This window comes from Rhinatrema bivittatum, chromosome 4, assembly GCF_901001135.1.
Source record: "Rhinatrema bivittatum chromosome 4, aRhiBiv1.1, whole genome shotgun sequence".
Classification (NCBI taxonomy): domain Eukaryota; kingdom Metazoa; phylum Chordata; class Amphibia; order Gymnophiona; family Rhinatrematidae; genus Rhinatrema; species Rhinatrema bivittatum.
In genome coordinates this window covers 327,699,087-327,718,578 of record NC_042618.1, presented here as the reverse complement: position 1 = coordinate 327,718,578, position 19,492 = coordinate 327,699,087, and the positions used below count along the sequence as shown (strand labels likewise).

At 43.6% G+C, this 19,492-nt stretch overlaps 1 protein-coding gene across 4 annotated transcripts in view; it reads right to left on the bottom strand.

Annotated features, from left to right (window-relative positions):
- The window catches only part of MYH10 (myosin heavy chain 10), a 461,218-nt gene that overhangs the window by 372,670 nt on the left and 69,056 nt on the right, over window positions 1-19,492 (bottom strand). For all 4 annotated transcript variants that reach the window (XM_029600341.1, XM_029600340.1, XM_029600342.1 and 1 more), the window contains exon 4: window positions 11,173-11,200. In XM_029600341.1, coding sequence (XP_029456201.1) covers window positions 11,173-11,200 — 28 coding nt within the window. The remainder of the gene's footprint in view (window positions 1-11,172; window positions 11,201-19,492) is intronic.

Genomic DNA, 19,492 nt, shown 5'->3' with positions numbered 1-19,492 from the left:
TCCAAAAACATCTCTACAAAAGATAGAACAGCTATTATACAGCTTTATAAAAATACACAGACTACTTATAGTGAAAATGTACACAAATGTAAAGTTTTACAGAGGTAAACCAAGTTTGCTTACCATAGACTTATCAGAGAGCAGGATGAATAAGTCAGGGACCGACAATATGTATTAGAACCTCACTGTACTGGTATATTTAGGATTTGGCTTCTCTTTTCTGTTAAACTCAGTATTCTCTGGAAAACTAAACCACTGAATTTTGTGTGCCAGTGGCGAATCTGAGGCCTTCAAGAAATCTACATTATTGAGTTAACTATAGGTCACGTTCCACTCACCTTTCTAAGCCAGCACCTGGCAGGGCCCCTCTACCCTAGGGGGTGCAACGCATGGGAAAGGGAAGGATATACAGCATGACTTATTGGCAGGGTACTGGCATGAAAAATCAGACAAAACAAGATATTCTCTAGAAACCACCTCACAAGACCAACACCTCAATACTGGCAGTAACACAAGATGTTCATGTCATGCCAGTGTTCCAGTACTGAAATCCTAAAGTTTTGGACTGCTCTACTGCTAAGATTCATGGGAAAAATTCAGGGAAGTGAGCAGATTTAGTTTTACATTATAAATATATATATAATTCTCTGGCTTTGATTTACCTATTCTATGCATACACTTTCTTGTATCTTATTTTCTACTGCATTTGTATTTTTCCTTGTTTACATTATACCTTATTCTTATGTGCATTGTAATTGTTATTAGTCCTAGATTAATATATACACAGTTTACTGGGACAATAAACGTGAAAATCAGCAAACTACAGTGCGAAGATTTTCGTTCGACTGAGGGAATCAAGAAAGCCACCTAGTGACCTTAACCATTCCCTGGCCAATATACCATGAAACATGTGTCCACATTTGATGGTGACAAACTTCTCTCAGAGCTCATGCAGGAATTCCTGCATAGGCATTGCCTTGTATGCCCCTTCAGTTAATATTAGAACTACCAGGTAGTCAACTCTCCAGGGAAGCAAGCAGGTATTGAGCATGACTGTCTACAAAGATTGCTTTACGGTGAGCAAGCTTGCTTCCTCTGTCAACAAGCAGGGCCTGAATTAGCCATGACACGTGGTAAGTCCCAAGCTGAGAGTTGCAGCAGAGCATTTACTGAACAAACATGGATCCCCACCATGGAGAGTAGACTACTGGGTAGACAGGTTATGCAAAACTGTTTGCCCAAATTTACTGTCACCTTTTGATAATGTCCACACAGTAATGAAGTGAAGGTATGCACTGATGACCAAGTTGCAGCTTTACAGGCGTCTTCAATAGAACTGCTCTCAATGAGCTGTTGTGGCCACGGCTCTCACTTGATGAACTTGAGAGAGTAATCTGGAAGCCTGCTAGGGCATAATCTACAATACAGTCTGCTAGTCAATTGGACAAAGCTTGTTTAGCTACTGCTGTGCCCAATTGGTTAGAATCATAAGAAATGATAGCTGATGATGTAGCTGAGTTCTTTTCCTGTAGTAAAACCAAGGATCTTTTACAGTCTACAGAATGAAAGGCCTTTACTTGTGCATGTGGCCTCAGAAAGTAGATAAGATGGCTTGATTAACTTGAAAAGCAGATAACACTTTAAAAAAAAAAAAAACCCCCACACAAAAGTACAGCTTTCCAGAAATAAAAGATCCCAAAAAGAGGAACACAGGGAAAAATATCTGGTTAAACAGAGAAACGAAGAAAGTAATCAGGAAAGCAAAAAGTCTGAGGGAAGAAAAGATTGCCAAAAATTTAAAGAGGTGACAAAAAGTTTTTCAGATACATCAGAGAAAGGAGAAAGGTCTAAAGTGGTATAATGAAACTGAAATGTGAAAAGGATCAATGTGTGGAAGGAGACAAAGAAAAGGTAGAAATCTTAAACAAATACTTCAGTTCGGTGTTCACTAAGGAAGACCCTGGAAAAGAACCGTCGCTGGTTAACTACGCAATGGATGGGTGTGGATTTGTCGAAACCTCATTTATTTATGAACAGAACGTATGGAAAGGGCTAGGAAAATTGAAAGTGGACAAAGCCATGGGGCTTGATGAGATTCATCTGAGGATACTGAGGGAGCTCAGAGATGTGCTGGGAGTCCGCTGAGTGACCTGTTCAATAGATCCCAGGAAACGGGAATGGTGCCGAGTAACTGGAGAAAAGCAGTGGAGGTCCTGCTTCACAAGAGTGAGAGCAAAGAGGAGGCTGGAAATTACAGGCTGGTTAGTCTCACCTTGGTGGTGGGAAAATTAATGGAGACTCTGCTGAGAAAGTATAGTGAACTACCTACAATCTGGTGGCTTGCTCGATCCACAATAGCACGGATTCACCAGGGGAAGGTTCTGTCAGATGAATCTGATTGATTTCTTTGATTGGGTGACTAGAGAACTGGATCAGGGAAGTGAGACAATAGAATGGTTAAATGCATCTTTGAGGATCCATACATCACAACGTAACTTACGTTCAGCGAATAAAGTTGCTTTTTTTGGGGGGGGGGGTTGTTTTTTTTTTTTTTGTTAACTATCCCATTGGTTAGGTCGATCGATTCGATCAAAGTCAGAGAAAGAACATTATCAATAACTGGGCCCAAGTTATGGAACTCGCTTTCGATTGAGCTAAGGCTAAAGACCAATTTTCAGACTTTTAAAAAAGGTTTAAAAACCTAGCTATTCAGACAAACGTTTGGAGTAGAAGCAATAAAATAAGTCTTTTTTTTTTTTTTTAAATAGGGCTGTTTTATATGAGCTTGTGAGGCCGTTATGTTTTATTTTGAATACCCGATTGTATGTGTTTTTATTGATTTTCTATTTTATTTTAAAGGCTAGATTATTTTATGTTGTATTATTTATACTGACTTGAAGTTTACATGTCTCATATGATTTTATTTGTATTTATGCTGTGACCCATTATGATGATCATCAGAATATTGGTATACAAAATATAATAAATAAATAATTGGTTCAAACTGCAGCTTCATTAGTTGTGCCAGAACCACATTCATGTTGAATGGAACAGGTGGTCTGACAACTGGAGGTTTAGTATGCCATAAGCCTTTCATGAACTTGGCAACCAACTTATTAGTGGAGATTGGCCTGCCTTCAGTTTGAAAGTGGTAGGCCGCAATGGTACACTGAAGTATTGAGATCTGAGGAAGACAAAAAGTACTCAAGTAGATCTTTTGGTGGAAATGCAAATTGATCTCAGGAAGTCTGTAGAAACCAAGATCAGAATCTTTTCAATTTAAAACCAAAAGTAGTAGTCTGTTTCTGGGCAGACACTACTATATCCTCAACAAATTTGGGTAAGGAAAATTGGGCAATTTGTGAACATTCAACATCCATGCTGTCAGGTTGATGGAGGAAAGTTCAGATGGTAAACTTTGTTTCTCCTGAGTTAGTAATGACATCTGCCAGAGATGAATTAGACAGGCTTTGGACACCTATAGTAGGTACACAAACAAAATTTGTTTGGGCCATGCTTGAGCAATAATAATCAGTCCGGCTCAATCCTTGAGAATATTTTGCATAGTCCTGGCACTCAGTGGAAAAGCATACATGAGATCTGCATGCCAATTGAACAGAAAACCATCCTGAGCAGATCTGAGTTCACTGGGAAAAATAGAGCTAAAATCTTTCCACTTGTGTTTTCCTCTGATGTGATAAGGTTGATTGCTGGAAGTCCCAACAAACTAAACAGTCAGCCATTTGATTGTTGTAGGGACTATTCTTGTAGGCAAAATATTCTGAGGCAATCTAACTTATTGGAAATTCCTGGAAGGTGAGTTGCTTGCAGGATAGCTTGATGTATGCATGCCCATTTCTAGATATCCTCTCTTGGCAGAGGGTCCATGACCCTGTGTCCCCTTCGTTGGTTCTCATAGAACATGGCTATCTGATTGTTTGAATGAAAATGTTCTTTCCCTTGGAAGAGATGCATGAAAGTTGTTAACACATATCTGATTGCTTGCATTTCTAGGAGGCTGATCTGAAATTGTCTATGAACAACCAAGTCTTTTCCCCATCCTTTTGTGGAAGGATCCATTGCCAATGCTACTTGCTGAAGAAGGTGATGAAGCGTTGGAGGATGAAAGGTTGCAGCCCCCAGGGAAGCTCCCGATTCATGTCCTACTAGACTTCCACAAAGATAGTCAAGGGCCTAGTTAACTGGTTCCATCAGGAGCGGAGACCCCACTGTAAGATTACATGTGAAAACAGGTCAGTAGAACTACATGAACCACTGCCATCATATATCCCAGAATGACTAAAATGTCTCTAGCTATTGCCTGATCTGCATTAAGCAGTTAATATACAAGTATTCAGAGTGTGTTTACCCTAACAAGAAGGCTTTTTCTTGCAAGCAATCTATCCATGCTCTTTTTTATTCTCTGCATGGAAACTAGAATTGATTTTCTGACATTCACCAGGAAGCCTAATGACTATAGGAGTTGAATAGACTTCTCTAGTGAGTTGAGTACAGCTTCCTGAGATGTGGCCATCACTAGCCAATCATCTAAGTAACGGAAGACCTGGATGCCCTTGAGACAAATGTGCACGGCTACTACAGCTAGGCATTTGTGAAGTCCATGGTTCCTCTAATAGTCTAAAAGGGAGTACTCTGTACTGATAAGAGAACTCCATCACAAAATGTAGATAAAGCCAGTGGGAGGGAGGGCACATTTCCATTCCCCTTTCTGGTTGAAGGGGAGAACTGTATGAAGGGAATTCATTTTGATTTTGTCCCAGAACAGATTTTTGTTCAGGCTTCTTATATCTGATAGGTCTCTGTCCAGTTTTCTTGGGGGAAAAGAAAGTTGCAGAAGTAGAACATTTGGTCATGCCACTGGGGTGGAACAGGTTCTATTGCTCACTGACTGAAAAGTGACAACCTCCAGGAGGATTTGTCCTGACAGATCCAGACTGAAGGCTGATCAATGAGGAAGCATGGAAAGCCAAAAGAAACGTAAGTGGAGGGGAACAATTTTTGTTGAGTTAGATCAGACACTTGGTTTTGACTAACTTTTGACATCTGAATCCAAAAATGACCCCAGTTTTTCTCTATCATGTCAACTTAAGGTACAGGATACCCTCCCTTTGTCCCAAAAATCATACAAAATGTACATACAAAGGAAATAAAAGAAATAATTACCTGAATATACTGTTTATTTAGAGTTATTTTATTCATACAAAGGCTATATATTGTTACTGTAAGTCAAATTGTGTACAAGTAGTAAAGTTCTGCTACCAAACATACATATTAAGATAGTGTTCAATCTGTGGACAATCTCTCCTGATGCTCCAACAATAGTCAGCCATCATATGTACATCCCATCTACCCTGATACCGTGCCTCCATGACCTTCAAATCTTGGTGGAATCGTTCACCTTGCTCATCACTGACTACACCAAGGTTTTTCAGGAAGTCAGCAAGATGGCTAGGCAGAAAATGCACCTTGATGCTCTTGTTGCTGAAGCATTTTGAAGCTCTCCAAGAGTTTCTGGACAATTTCGGTGTAATTCTGTGCTCGTGTATTTCCAAGAAAGTCCTTGACAAGGTTTCTGAATGACAACCAAGCATTCTTTTGGAGTTCTGACATTGTCCAGATGAAATGTTCATCTTTAATGAGCTACTGAATCTCTGGACCAGACACACCGGCCTTTATCTTTTCAAAAGACAGGCTAGGAAATGCCAAAATGAGATACTTGAAACAGTCTTCTTCAGTTGGCAAAGCTTTAACAAATTGCTTCATGAGACCCAGTTTTATGTGCAGAGGTGGGAATATAATGTTCTTTCTGTCAACAAGTGGCTCATGTAGAATGTTTGGATCACCAGGTTTGAGGTCAGATCTTGGAGGCCAATTTGACTTCACCCAATGCTTCTCAGGAGCTCTGCTGTCCAACATACACAGAAAAATGAGCATGCGATATTTAGTACATTTTGATAAATCCAGGCCTAAGATAGGCTGTAGAGAAAAAAATCATGACGAGATAGAAGAAAACTAACTGCAGTTTTGAAATCAGCATGCCTATTTAAGTCTAAAACAGCTGAAAAATCGAACTCAAGAAGAATTAGGTTAGAAATTGTTCCCCAGTGTATCTTGCGCTATTCCTCCAGGTAGGATTGAATCCTTCCCTCCTTCTGGGGGAGGATGATTGCTAGGTTTTGAGAAGGGTCAAAAACATGGCCCAGATTTAAACTGGATCTGTTGTGCTGCTTTAAGTTTGACTGCACTCTCACAGTCTTTGGTCTGGAAGCTTTTGTTGCTGCAGAAGCAGAGGCAGGATCCAGTACCTTTGAAACTGCTGGAAGAGGTATCTCTGGAACTAAGGTCTTTAAAAGCACAGTATGGCCGGTGTGAAGTAGACTGTTGCTCTGAGCCAGTCGCGAGGGACTAGACTGCCACATGTTGCTCTGATTTGAGCAGTTTCCCTGAGCTCGTCTCCAAAGAGGTGGTCCTCCCAGGCAGAGGACATCCACTAGCTTATGAATGTTGACCCACAAGCTGCTGTCATGTAAACAAGTCATCTGACATGCTCTATTGAGCCCAATAAAGAGTGTGCAGTCATGGCAAACACTTCATAAACTGACCGAATAAGATGGCGTATATACTCTTCTACATTTATAAACAGTAGTGGCTATGCCAACATGATATCACCTGATGGAAGGAATGGTTTCAGTTTTTTCATGCAATCATGTAAGTACTGAATCATATAGAACTGGTTAGCAGAAATTCATGCATTGATCATGGAGCTCTGGAATACTTTCTTACCAAAATTGTCCAGTAACCTGGGATCCCTTTACCCAGAAGGATGTTAGAAAATATTTTTCTTAGCTACATACTCCAGAAAGTTTTGGTAATGGAGCACAAGAAATCTGATTCTCCCACTTTGTAACTCCTGCAAAATATCATAAATCAAAATGGCTGCTAGTTCAGATGGGGGTCTCTAGAATCTGGAGAAGGCTGAAGACTTTCACTCAAGGATCATTGTCCTTATGAACTGACTCCTAGAGCTGTACTCCACTTGTCTAGAAATCTGGAATATGAGGTCCTCCAACAGAGACTAGTGTTCCAGAGGAATATGAAGGAGATTATAAAGTATCCCCCATCAAACCCTCTTCAAATCCTAAGGGGAAGGAACACTAATTCAGGACCCCAGTGATGAATTTGGTAACTGAGGAGACCTTGATCACCTGGAAGGTATGTACTCTGGGTAAAATTCAGACTGGCTGGATTCCACTGCAAGCAAGTGTTTGGGACTATCCACTTTAACTGGGGGAAGATAGGAGATTCCTTGCAGGAATAAATCTGATATCTTCGAAAAGAAATGTTAGAGAATACTCTCCTTATCCATAGAAGTCAGAGGTAAAATAAAACGTTTTCACTAATTGCACCACTTAGTCCAGGGCCGACATTCTTTGGCCAGTCATTGGAGAAGGAACATCTTCCTATATCAGGATGGAGTCCCCATGCACTGGAGGCTACAGAACAAATGGGATCTAACATATCTAGATGAAAGCCTTGTTCCAACAATCTGGATGGTGGCATCGCTCTGGTGATTGATGGGGGGGTAAGATTCATATCACCTGCCCCCTGTATGGGAAAAGTAAACAGCTGAGTTGGCAGCACTGTGGCCCCTTGAGTTGATGGAGGTAGTCTGTACCTTCATTTGAAGCATTATAGGCAGAGGCTAAATGGTTTGCATGCTCAGGCTCGGGGTACTAGTAAAGCCAATCAATATTTCTTTAGCACTGTCTATTCACTGGCTCCACAAAGTGTTTTTTCTTAATTTGTTTGTTCGACTCCGGGAACACAACCTGTTCTGCCAACAGGGGAAGATCTCAGAGGAACTACTGTTCAACTCTAGACTCAGGGAGCATAAAGAATTCCCATCCTGGGAATAGGATGGACTGCAGCTCCTCAGAGTCTTACACAGGGCCATTTTCCAGACCCTGGATTTTTGTGATCATGGAGACATGAGGCCACAATGATAGTTTGCCTGTTCCTGGTCCAGTCCAAGGCAGTGGCAACAGAGATCATTACACTGGTAAACAAATTTCTGGGAACATTGTTTCCTCCACAACCTTCGGTGAAACAAGTAGATTTTAACAAGCTGAACACAAATATGCATCTATTATGTCTGTATCACAGACAGTTTGCCAGAAAACTGCGATATACATTAAGCATTGTTACGTGTCTGTAATGACATAAGCTATAATGGCAATGTTGGCACCAGAAAACAAAACAAAAAATGTTTTGCCGCAGATTTTCGTTTGTAATCACCGTCCGATGCTTCGCGGATGAGAGTCCAACAATAGTCACCTAGCATGGAGGGGTTCCACTTGCCTTGATATCATTTCTCCATTTTGACAATGTCTTGTTGAAACCATTCACCATTTTAGTCACTCACAGCACCAAGGTTGTCTGGGAAGAAGTCCAAGTGGGAATGAAGAAAATGTATCTTCAATGACATGTTGCACTTCATCAATTTGTATGCCTGAAGCAGATTTTCAACCTGTTCGACATAATCTGCTGCCTTATAGTTGCCTAGAAAGTTACTAACGACATTCTTGAAGGCTGTCCCATTCAACACGTTCTGTATCTTGCAGAAGACCAAAGTGGCTTTCCATCACAGCTTGGATCTGTGGGCCAACGAAAACACATTTTATCTTGATGTCACTTATGCGTGGAAACATTTGCCACAAGTTTTTCATCAGCCCAAGTTTGATGTGCAACGGTGGAAGAAATATCTTACTTGGATCCACCAATGGGTCGTGCGCAACACTGTTCTGCCCTCGAACCAACTTCTTGCGGAGAGGCCAAACTTTTCTAACATAATGCGAATCTCTTGCTTGACTATCCCACTCACAAAGGAAGCAACAATTCTTGGTGTAACCAAGCTGCAGACCCAGTAGAATTGCAACTACCTTGAGATCACCACACAAATTCCAGTTGTACCTAGAGTACTCAATGTGGTTCAGCAGTAGCTACATGTTCTCATACGTTTCTTTCATATGAACGGCCTGTCCGACAAGTATTGATGATTAGATACTGCCGTTGTGCAGCAAAACAGCCTTCAAACTTAAGATTGATAAATCAATAAACAGTCACTACTCTGTTGGATCGTGGTCACATCCGAGAGCACAAAACAATCCATTGATGTCACAGCAAAAAGTCAGCCTGTCTACTTGGTTGAAATATTTTGTCAAATTTTCATGACGGCTGCGAAATACTGAAATTTTCATATCAGATGACAAAGATTCTATCCTTGCAGCCTTGACCCAAGCAGCTCCGCCTAACTCTTCGATAAAGTCAAATCTCTGACCAGATCGTGCAGTTCTGACAGATATTAAATGAGGATCGCTGGATGTTGATGGCACAAAGTCAGGATTTGCCGCAGTTTCCATCTGCGACGGCTCACCATCATTGCCTACCTCCTCATCCTCAAGTGTCCACACTTCTGGCGGTTTTGGAACAGGAAGACTGTCATCATGCGGCACTGGTCTCATTGCCGATGCAAGGTTAGGGTACTCAAACTTCCTGTTCTTTGATGAGTATCTTGACACATTCGTCATGCAGAAGTAACAGTCAGTTATATGATCTTTCTGTTCTCCCCATAACATTGGGATGGCAAACAGCATGGATGGTCGCACACCTTTCAGCCAAGCTTGCAGACTACTGGCGCAAGATGCGCAACATATATGAGGAGCCCATGCTCTGTCCTGGTCACCAATTTTGCACCCGAAGTATAACTCATATGCCTTCTTAATGAGTGCAGCCATACTCTGTGCTTTCAGAGTAAATTCACCACAGATGTAACAAAACATGTCACTGCTATTACGACATTCGCACAACATTTCATAAAGTATATGAACTTAAATCCACAAGCTTTAAACTCAGTTTTAGTGATACGATTCACTCATTCACAGACGATGCATAGGAGGCTACTCATTGCTTCTGCTTATATAAGGCTGCGTCATCATGGAAACAAGTTGGAATCTTTCAGCTGAGCTGGGGCTTGCCCGAGCAAGTTCTGGCATAATCAGGCAGAGTTTCTTGGTGTATTTTTAAAAAAAGTTAGTCTGTTACGTTACGTTGCTTATCATAAAAAACTGTCCAGCAAGAAAATATATATACACAAGATTGTTTTAAAGTAATATCTGTGATCAGCATAAAAAAAATCTATTTGGAACACCAAAAAGCCTGAAGGAAAAAAACTTTGTTTACCAGTGTAATCCATCGGTAATGAACATCTTTCTATTGCATACAGTCTGAATCTATTCACGCTGAGGTAGATCTTCAAAACATACACGCGCGCGAACAAAAGTACACCAGATTTTATAAGATACGCGCGTAGCTGCGCGTATCTTATAAAATCCAGGGTCGGCGCGCGCAAGGCTGCGCAAAATCGGCCGCCTGCGCGCGCCCAGCCGCGCAGCCTGCCTCCGTTCCCTCCGCGTCCCCCCACCTTCCCCTATCTACCCCACCCCCCAGCCCTACCTAAATCCTCCCCCCTACCTTTGTTGGGCAAGTTACGCCTGCTTCAAGCAGGCGTAACTTGCGCGCGCCGCCCCAGCATCCCCCAGCACAGGCCGCAGTGCCAGGGGACTCAGGACCGCCCTCCCGGCCCACCCCCGAACCGTCACCACGCCCCGGACACGCCCCTCGGGCACGCCCCCTCCCACCCCTTTTACGAATCCCCGACTTACGCGCGTCCTGGGGCTTTGTGCGCGCCGGCGACCTATGCAAAATAGGTGCGCGAGTGCCCTGCGCACATAAATCCGGGAGGATTTACGCACGCAGGGGTTTTAAAATCTACCCCACTATGTCCAAGAAGCCCACAGTGAAGACTTTTTTTTTTATAGATAGCACTGAAAAGTGCTGTTTGGAGGGGTTGCCAAGGCAGTGAAACAACAAATATAATAAAAAAAAGTATGAAATATGATTAATAGGAAAAATTTCTGAAGAGACAGGGTACACCATCTATGCCAAAACTCGGACAAAAAATTCCCACGCATGCTCAGTAGAACAAAAGCTTTATGAGCTTCAGCACAGTCTGACGATATCACCCACATGTTATTGTTAATTCAGCCCCACTTATCAGAGAAAACTGGTTAATGTAAGCCTTTGTTCACTTACGTGCAAAGAATGGATTGGTCCTCACGATCTAAAAGACAAAAACAGTATAAATTATAAATCATGATTGCAAGGAATGAACAGATAGTGCTATTCTAGTTTATTCTTACATATACAATGCCTTACTCAAGAAAGCCTTGCAAAATAAATGTATCATTCAACTGTACATTCATTTTTCATCTATAAGCAGCAAAAAGCTTTTCAAAAAAAGGCAAGTCATGAGTCCTTTTGGATAAGCTGATCTATGTCTTATCTTTCGTTTTCAGGCATAGACTTAAGACAAAGGCACTTCTTCAGACTACTACACAATATATTAAAACCTATCTATTAAGAATCAATACAGAATCCAATTCCTGGGACTTAAACCCAATGATTCTGAAATCTACATATGCAGAAACTCAAACTTTCAAAAACAGACTCTGGCCTCTGTCAAGGCTGTTTTATTATGGATTGCATATATGCATAATGGCAAAAATGCAAAAAAAAATATGCAATATCAGTAGCTTAACCTTCCTATTTTTATCATGGTTTTTAGTAAGTTTTTAGTTATATTTACTTGATGTTTTCATATTGTATTATATAAATATATATTTATGAATGCTTTAGTTGTAAACCACCTAGAAAGGTTGATAGAGCAGTCTAGCAATATAAATACCATATATCTTGCTTAAAGAAGGCATTGTGAAAACAAAAAATGCAAACCTCAATAAAATGTAATGTTTGGCCAGTTGCAGGTCTGTCCCACAATCAGCCAATGTTATCCTCAAGCTGCCAACTCCACCTGCGGCAAGGAAGCCACCATTCCCTTGCTACAAAATGTGGCCTCTAGGCACACATGCCATGCACCAACACAAGAAAGCACCATGGTGGGAAACTTCAGCGGCGCCTTCCAATGATATCACACAGTTGGGCATTTAAATCCCCACCGTGCTTACCCCAATACCTCAGCAACAGGTGGTCCTTCCTAGCACAGTGAGCTTCTTGTCCAGCCTTGCTTCATCCTGCCTTTCAGCTTTGCCTTGTCCAGTCTTTGTCTGCTCATCTGGATCTGACCCTTGCTATAGACCTTGACTATTCTCTTGCCTGCCGCCTGGACCTGACCTTTGTACGGATCCTAACTATGCACTGCCTGCCCAGACCCTCTGCCTGAATCTCGTACCTCTTGGATTGTTGTCAGCCCTGACAAGCCTTTTTCTGGGCTCTCTCTCTGACTGCCCTTAGGACCCTCCTAAGTCCTGCTGGCCTCCAAAACACAAAGGTTCAACCTGCGGGGAATGGGGCTGGAATAGGTGAAGCTCCAATTTATCCCAGAGAAGCGCATATCCCACTAGGCCCACCAGCTAGGCTACATCAACCACATCATAGCAAAAGGGCTCACTTCCATCACACAAAAATCTATCTGGGGATCACAAAAAGGTTAACTGAATAGTGTTAGGTCCAGAAAGATTCATTCTAGGTCCAAATAGTCAACCAGTGCTTTTCAACAAGTAAATGGACCAGACAGGACCTGCAAGTCACAAAAAAACTATGTATAACAAACATAAGGGGATTAGTACATTCTTCATACAGTTACTGGTAACTCATTTCTAATTCTAATTTGACACAATAGGATTTTTCTCCTTTTTTGCTATTTGAACTTAAAGTGCACATTTTCTTTTTAATTATGAGCACATACCAATTTCAAAAGATCTCCTTATGAGTGCATTTCATCTCAATTCCCAAACCTGTTCTCTGAACCCTGCAACCAGTCAGTTTTTCAAGATATTAATAAATATGCATGAGATATCTGCATAAACTGGAGGCCCATATGTAAAATTTACCTCATGCAGATTCATTACCAATACCCAGAATACCAGACTGGTTGTGGGTTCCCAATGGCAAGTTTCAGAAATACTGCTTTAGCTGCAATGTGCATGGGATTTAAAAACAAAAAAAACCAAACAGCACAACAGAGAGAAGCAAGCGGAGGCTGTCCTGCTCATGGCGAAGGAGCGGGCCCTGGTGAGAGTGAATGTGCGTGCGTGTATGTGTAAGACAGAGCCTGGGGCGAGAGAGCAGAAACCTGTATGAGCATGTGCGCGTGCACGTGAGCGAGAGAAGCCTGTATGAGCGCGTGCGCGCGAGAGAAGCCTGTATGAGGGGGTGTGTATGTGCGTGAGAGAGGGAGGGGGAAGTCTATATAAGGGTGGGTGGGTAGGGGTGTGTGCTCATGCAGTAGAGAGAGGAAGCCTGTGTGAGAGAGGGGTCAAACTATGGGAGTGGAGACAGAGTGAAAGGGATTGAGCCTAGAGGGGGAGGGGAGAAATAGTGGCAGGTGGAAGAGTTGGGACCCAAGAGGGCAAAGTGAAAGGAGACTGGCCAGGGGAGTAGGGAGAGAGGATGGAAGAGACTCTTACTGTGAACTTCTAGGGAAATTCTGCTCAAAATATTTAACACACTGCATCTTTAAGTAATAACTTTTTCTGTATTACATTTTAAATTAAAGACTGTCATGTGTATTGTGTTATTTTGACCAATATAAAGTGTGTAGAATTTTGCAGAATTTTAAGTTTCTGTGCAGAAAATTTTAAATTTGTGCCCACAGAATTTAAAAATTTGTGGAGAATTCCCCCCCAGGAGTACATTTAAGATCCATAATACATGGTCCAGAAAAAAGCCCTGGTTCATGGCTCCTGGCCAAGGAATGCCACTACAATGATTAGGCTAAGTAAAACAAAGGGAATACATACATAAATGTGAAAAGGTGCATACCTATCTCAAAGTTTCATCTAATGTACCCTTTTAATACTGTGTGGATGGTGTTCCCCAACAGCACCATAGCCAAACAGTGGCACCATGTGGCTGCAGAACCTTAATAGCTTCCTCTGTCACCATCTAAGAAGGTTGAAGACATGGTGATTTCAGACAACAAGCAGGCTACCAGAAGGGTGCACAGCTTTAAATGGAAGCATTTCTCATCTTAATGTCAAGCAGGTTCCCTGAATCTTTTGCTTGCACTACAAAAGATGTTTCAGTAATTTGTTCAGTGAGAAAGGTCAGGGTTTTATTTTGCTCTTGCAATATGCTTCTCCTCCCTGCATTCCTTTTATTTTCTCATTCCTTCGGTGAGTTATTTTCTCCCTCTGTCTGCATTACTTGCCTTTGGGTCTTTGCCTTTGACCCTCTACCAGGAAAAATGGGATCAGGGCCCTGTGGATTACAGTGCCATCTGGGCTGCCCTGCATCCCCTTCTCTTGCGCGACCTTAGCACCTCCTTGCTAACGCAACCACACCACCGGTAAACTCGGCAGAGTTTTCCGGTATCTGTCTTCATAACGCTGCGGTCTGTAGAGGTTTTTTGTTTTTTTAAGTAAAAAAAAAAAAAAAAAAAAAAATACAGAAAAGCAGTTTTTTCTGCTTTTCTGTACTTTTTACATGCACCCAGCTATTAACGCCTGCTCCAGGCATGCGTTAATATCTGAGAGCAAAATGTGCGTCTGAGACGCACACTTTTTTTTTCTTGAATGTGGAGTGAATGAGTAATAGCCTCATTCACATGCATTTGCATGTGATGAGCGCTATTGCATTCACTCCGTGGACGCACGTTAAATAGGTGCTAATCCCCCTATTGTATTAGGGGGTGGATTAGCGCCTATTTAACCCACGTCCGAGTGCGGGTTATACAGTGCGCTCGGCTGAGCGCACTGTATTGCATTGGCCTCCAAGAGCAGTAGCTCCACAACCACAAGGCAGTTACTTTGTAGACGTGCAGATAGTGGCATGCTGGTCAAAGTTTTCTGTGCTAGGCTCCATCTGATATCACATCACCCATCTGTGAGGACTACCATCCTGTTTGTCCTAGGAGAATGGAGAGTACCTGCCACCAGGATGAAGAGTCCTAGAGAGACGGGGTGACTCAGATGCAATCCTGGAGGCTCCGAGTGGCTTGGCACCACTGCAACCTCAGGGTCCATTGGGCTCTGTGCATGTGTAAGTGTGCCAAGGGAGTGAAATGGTCATTCGGGGCCATGTGATACAACATATACCAAGCTAGTACCTGCTGGCTCTGTTGTACCTCTGTCACAATGGTCGCCAGACTGATGGCCCTTTGGTGCTGCAGAAAGGCCCTGGCTTGAGCAGTGTCTATAGCAGGGCTCCGATGAAGACCAATTGAGATGGCAGACAGAGATGGGACTTTGCATAGCTGAGAACGAACCCTAGTGACTCAAACACCCGAATAGTCAATCGCATGGACCTGATGGCCCCTGCCTGAGATGTGCTCTTGACCAGCCAATCATCCAGATTCAGAAAATATGCACTCCCAGTCTGCAGATGTGAACCGCCACCACGGTCAGGCATTTTGTGAAGACCTGTGGGGCAGACTCAAGCCGGTTAGCAACACCCTGTACTGGAAGTGCTGTTTCCCAGATCCCTCCTGTGACCGAAGATCTCGATATAGGTTTGTGTCCTTCAGGTCAAGGGAGCATAGCCAGTCCCCTTTTTGCAAAAGGGAACCATCTTGAATTTTTTTTTCGATATCGTACATTGCCTAACCAAATCCTCCAATGACCAAACATCACCAACCTCAAAGCTCTCAAGCAATGACTTTGCAGACTTCTTTAACGAAAAAAATCAAACACCTCATAAGCAACAACCTCAACAATGCTCAAGACCCAAAAATACAAATCAAACAAACTTGTCCAACTTTGATCTATCACTGGAAATACAAAATATCATAAAAAAAATGAATCCAGCTAAGCACCCTATTGATAGCATACCCATCGAGACGATCAAAGCCATCGAGCCAACAATTACTAAAACATTAACCAACATCGTGAACCTATCCCTCACAGAAGGTAACTACCCAGATTGCCTAAAATCAGCAATTATCAAACCCATACTGAAAAAGAACAACCCGGATCCAGAAAACCCTCTAAACTACCGACCCATATCAAACCTACCATTCATTGCCAAAATTATTGAAAAAAAAAATCGTCCACTCCCGACTAAGTGACCACCTGGAAAGGAACAATATCCTATCTTCCCACGCCGAATCACTACTATCATTAAACGACATCGTGCTCAAAGGATTTGACAAAGGCCACAGCTACCTTCTAGTCCTACTAGACCTATCAGCAGCCTTCGACACTGTAAATCATTCAATTTTGATCAAACGTCTATCCGAAATCGATGTAAAAGAAAAAAAAACCAGCGTATGAATTTTTGAACACTTATTAAACAGAGTCTTTGTAAACGTTGTGATGGCGAAACTGAATGATGGTATATAAAATGCGACAAATAAATAAATAAATGGAGAAATTACTTACCTGATAATTTCATTTTCCTTAGTGTAGACAGATGGACTCAGGACCAATGGGTATAGTGTACTCCTGATAGCAGTTGGAGACGGATCAGATTTCAATCTGATGTCAGCCCTAGTACATATACCCCTGCAGGAAGTGCAGCTCTTCAGTATTCTCCTTGAAAAGCAATTGTGGATATATGTATGACTGAATAATTTGAATAACTTGATTAATTTTATAACTTGGTTAACTTAATTTGCACTGGTTGAATTGGTTATAGCTGGAGACTGCCAGTGCCCTCAACCGAGAAACGTCGACACCCAGTAGGATGGGAGTTCTAGTTGGAGAAAGGCATGGCTTACCCATGAAGCATTCGCTGTCGGTGATGTCACTCGAGGATTCCATGAATAACGGCAGCCATGGGTGAGATGCTGAGTCCATCTGTCTACACTATGGAAAACGAAATTATCAAGTAAGTAATTTCTCCATTTCCTAGCGTGTAGCAGATGGACTCAGGACCAATGGGATGTAAAAAAGCTACTCCCGAACCGGGTGGGAGGCTGCCCGTGACCCATTTAGTACTGCCCTTGTAAATGCTGTATCCTCTAGAGCCTGAATATCCAGGCGGTAAAACCTGGAGAAGGTGTGGATGAAGGACCATGTCGCCACCCTGCAGATCTTGGCGGGTGACAGCATCTTGGTTTCTGCCCAGGACACTGCCTGGGCTCTAGTGGAATGGGCCTTGACTTGTAAAGGCGATGGCTTGCCTGCTTCTACGTAGGCCGCCTTGACTTCTTTGATACAGCGGGCTATGATTGCTCACGAGGCCGCTTCCCCTTGCTTCTTCCCGCTGTGAAGGACAAATAGATGATCCGTCTTTCGTACAGATTCTGACCTTTCCAGGTACCGGACTAGGAGTCTGCAGACGTTGAGATGGCGTAGACTGTGAGCCTCTTCCGAATTCTTATGCTCATCTGGCGATGGTAGCGAGATGGTTTGGTTGAGATGGAAGTGAGACACCACTTTAGGGAGGAAAGTCGGAACTGTGAGTAACTGGATGGTTCCCGAGGTGAGTCTGAGGAACGGCTCCCGGCAGGACAGTGCTTGTAGCTCGGATATACGACGGGCTGAACAGACTGCCAGCGGGAAGGCTATCTTCAATATTAATAGTCTGAGAGACAGGACATGAAGAGGGCTAAAGGAGGTTCCTGCTAAGAAATCTAGGACCAGGTTAAGGCTCCAAAGAGGCATTGGCCACTTTAGGAGTGGTCGGATCTGCTTGACTCCTTTCAGGAAGCAGCTATGCTGTCGCTCTCTGTTCCGTAGCATGACAATGCGGCCACCTGTACCTTGATGGAGTTGAGGGACAATCCTTTCTGTAGGCCGTTCTGTAGGAATTCCAAGGCCGCACGAATTTTGACTGAGCGTGGTATGATGTCATGGTCCTCGCAACAGGCTTCGAATACTCTCCAAATCCTTATGTATGTTAGAGATGTGGAGAACTTGTGTGCTCGGAGTAGGGTGTCAATTACCGCCCCCGAGTATCCGCTCTCTCAGGCAAGCCCTCTCAATGGCCAGACCGTAAGAGAGAATAGAGCTGGATCCTTGTGGAGGATCGGCTCTTGTTGGATCAGGTCTCTGTGTGGAGGTAGTGGCAGGGGGGTCCTTGTCAGTAGTCTTCGCATGTCTGCGTACCACGGTCTTCTTGGCCAGTCCGGGGCCACCAGAAGTACTGGTCCCCTGTGTAGTTCTATATTGTGAATGATTGCGCCTAATAGGGGTCACAGCGGGAAGGCGTATAACAGTCTCCTGTGGCCAGGTCTGTACCACGGTATTGTTCGTCTGGGACTGAGGTTCCCGCCTGCGGATGAAGTAACTGGGCACTTGGGCGTTGGATTGATTTGCCAGAAGGTCCATGGTTGGTGTTCCCCCAACGGTTCACTATCAGTTGGAACGCTGTGGTCGACAGCTTCCGTTCTCCTGGGTCTAGACTTTCTCTGCTGAGGTAATCCGCCGTAATGTTGTCTTTCCCAGCGATGTGGACAGCCCAGATCTTCTGGATATTCACTTCCGCCCACATTAGGGGGGGGGTCTATTTCCAGAGACACCTGTTGGCTTCTGGTTCCTCCCTGACAGTTGATGAGGGCCACTGTTGTGGCGTTGTCCCGGAGCCTGTGACCGAACCGTAGGCAGGCTAGTCTGACTGCCCGGGCTTCCAGGCGATTGATGTTCCATCCCGACTCTTCTGCGTTCCACTGCCCTTGGGCTGTTAGCTCTTCGCAGTGTGCTCCCCATCCTCGTAGGCTGGTGTCCGTGGTGAGCAGGATCCAGGTCGGTGAGGATAGTCTTGTTCCCTGGCTCAGGTGGCAGTCTTGTAGCCACCATCATATTTGGGTCCGAACTCTGCCCGGGAGCTGTAGACGAACAATGTAGTTCTGGGCCAGTGGATTCCATCGTGATAGAAGTGAGCGCTGTAGGGGGTCTCATGTGAGCTCGTGCCCATGGCACCACTTCCAGTGTGGATGCCATGAGACAGAGGACTTGTAGGTAATCCCATGCTGTGGGGCGAGGTTCAGTTTTGATCTCCTTGTCTGTGTCAGGATGACCCTGTCTTCTTTGGTGTTGAATCGGACTCCTAAGTATTGTAGAGACTGTGAGGACTGCAGACAGCTCTTGTTTGTGTTGACCACCCATCCGAGGCTCTCAAGTAGAGTTTTGACTTTGTTGGTTGCCTGGTGACTTTCCTCTGGGGATTTCGCCCTGATCAGCCAATCGTCTAGGTAAGGGTGTATGAGGATTCCTTCCTTCGTGTTGTCGCCACCACCACTGTGACCTTGGTGAACGTCTGGGGTGCTGTGGCTAACCCGAAGGGTAGTGCTCGGAACTGGTAGTGACAGTCCAGGATTTGAAGCATAGGAAGCGCTGTTCTTGATGGATCAGAATGTGTAGGTAGGCTTCCAACAGATCCAGGGATGTGGGAAACTCTCCCAGTTGTATCGCCCTTATTACAGAGCGTAGGGTTTCCATGCGGAAGCGGGGAA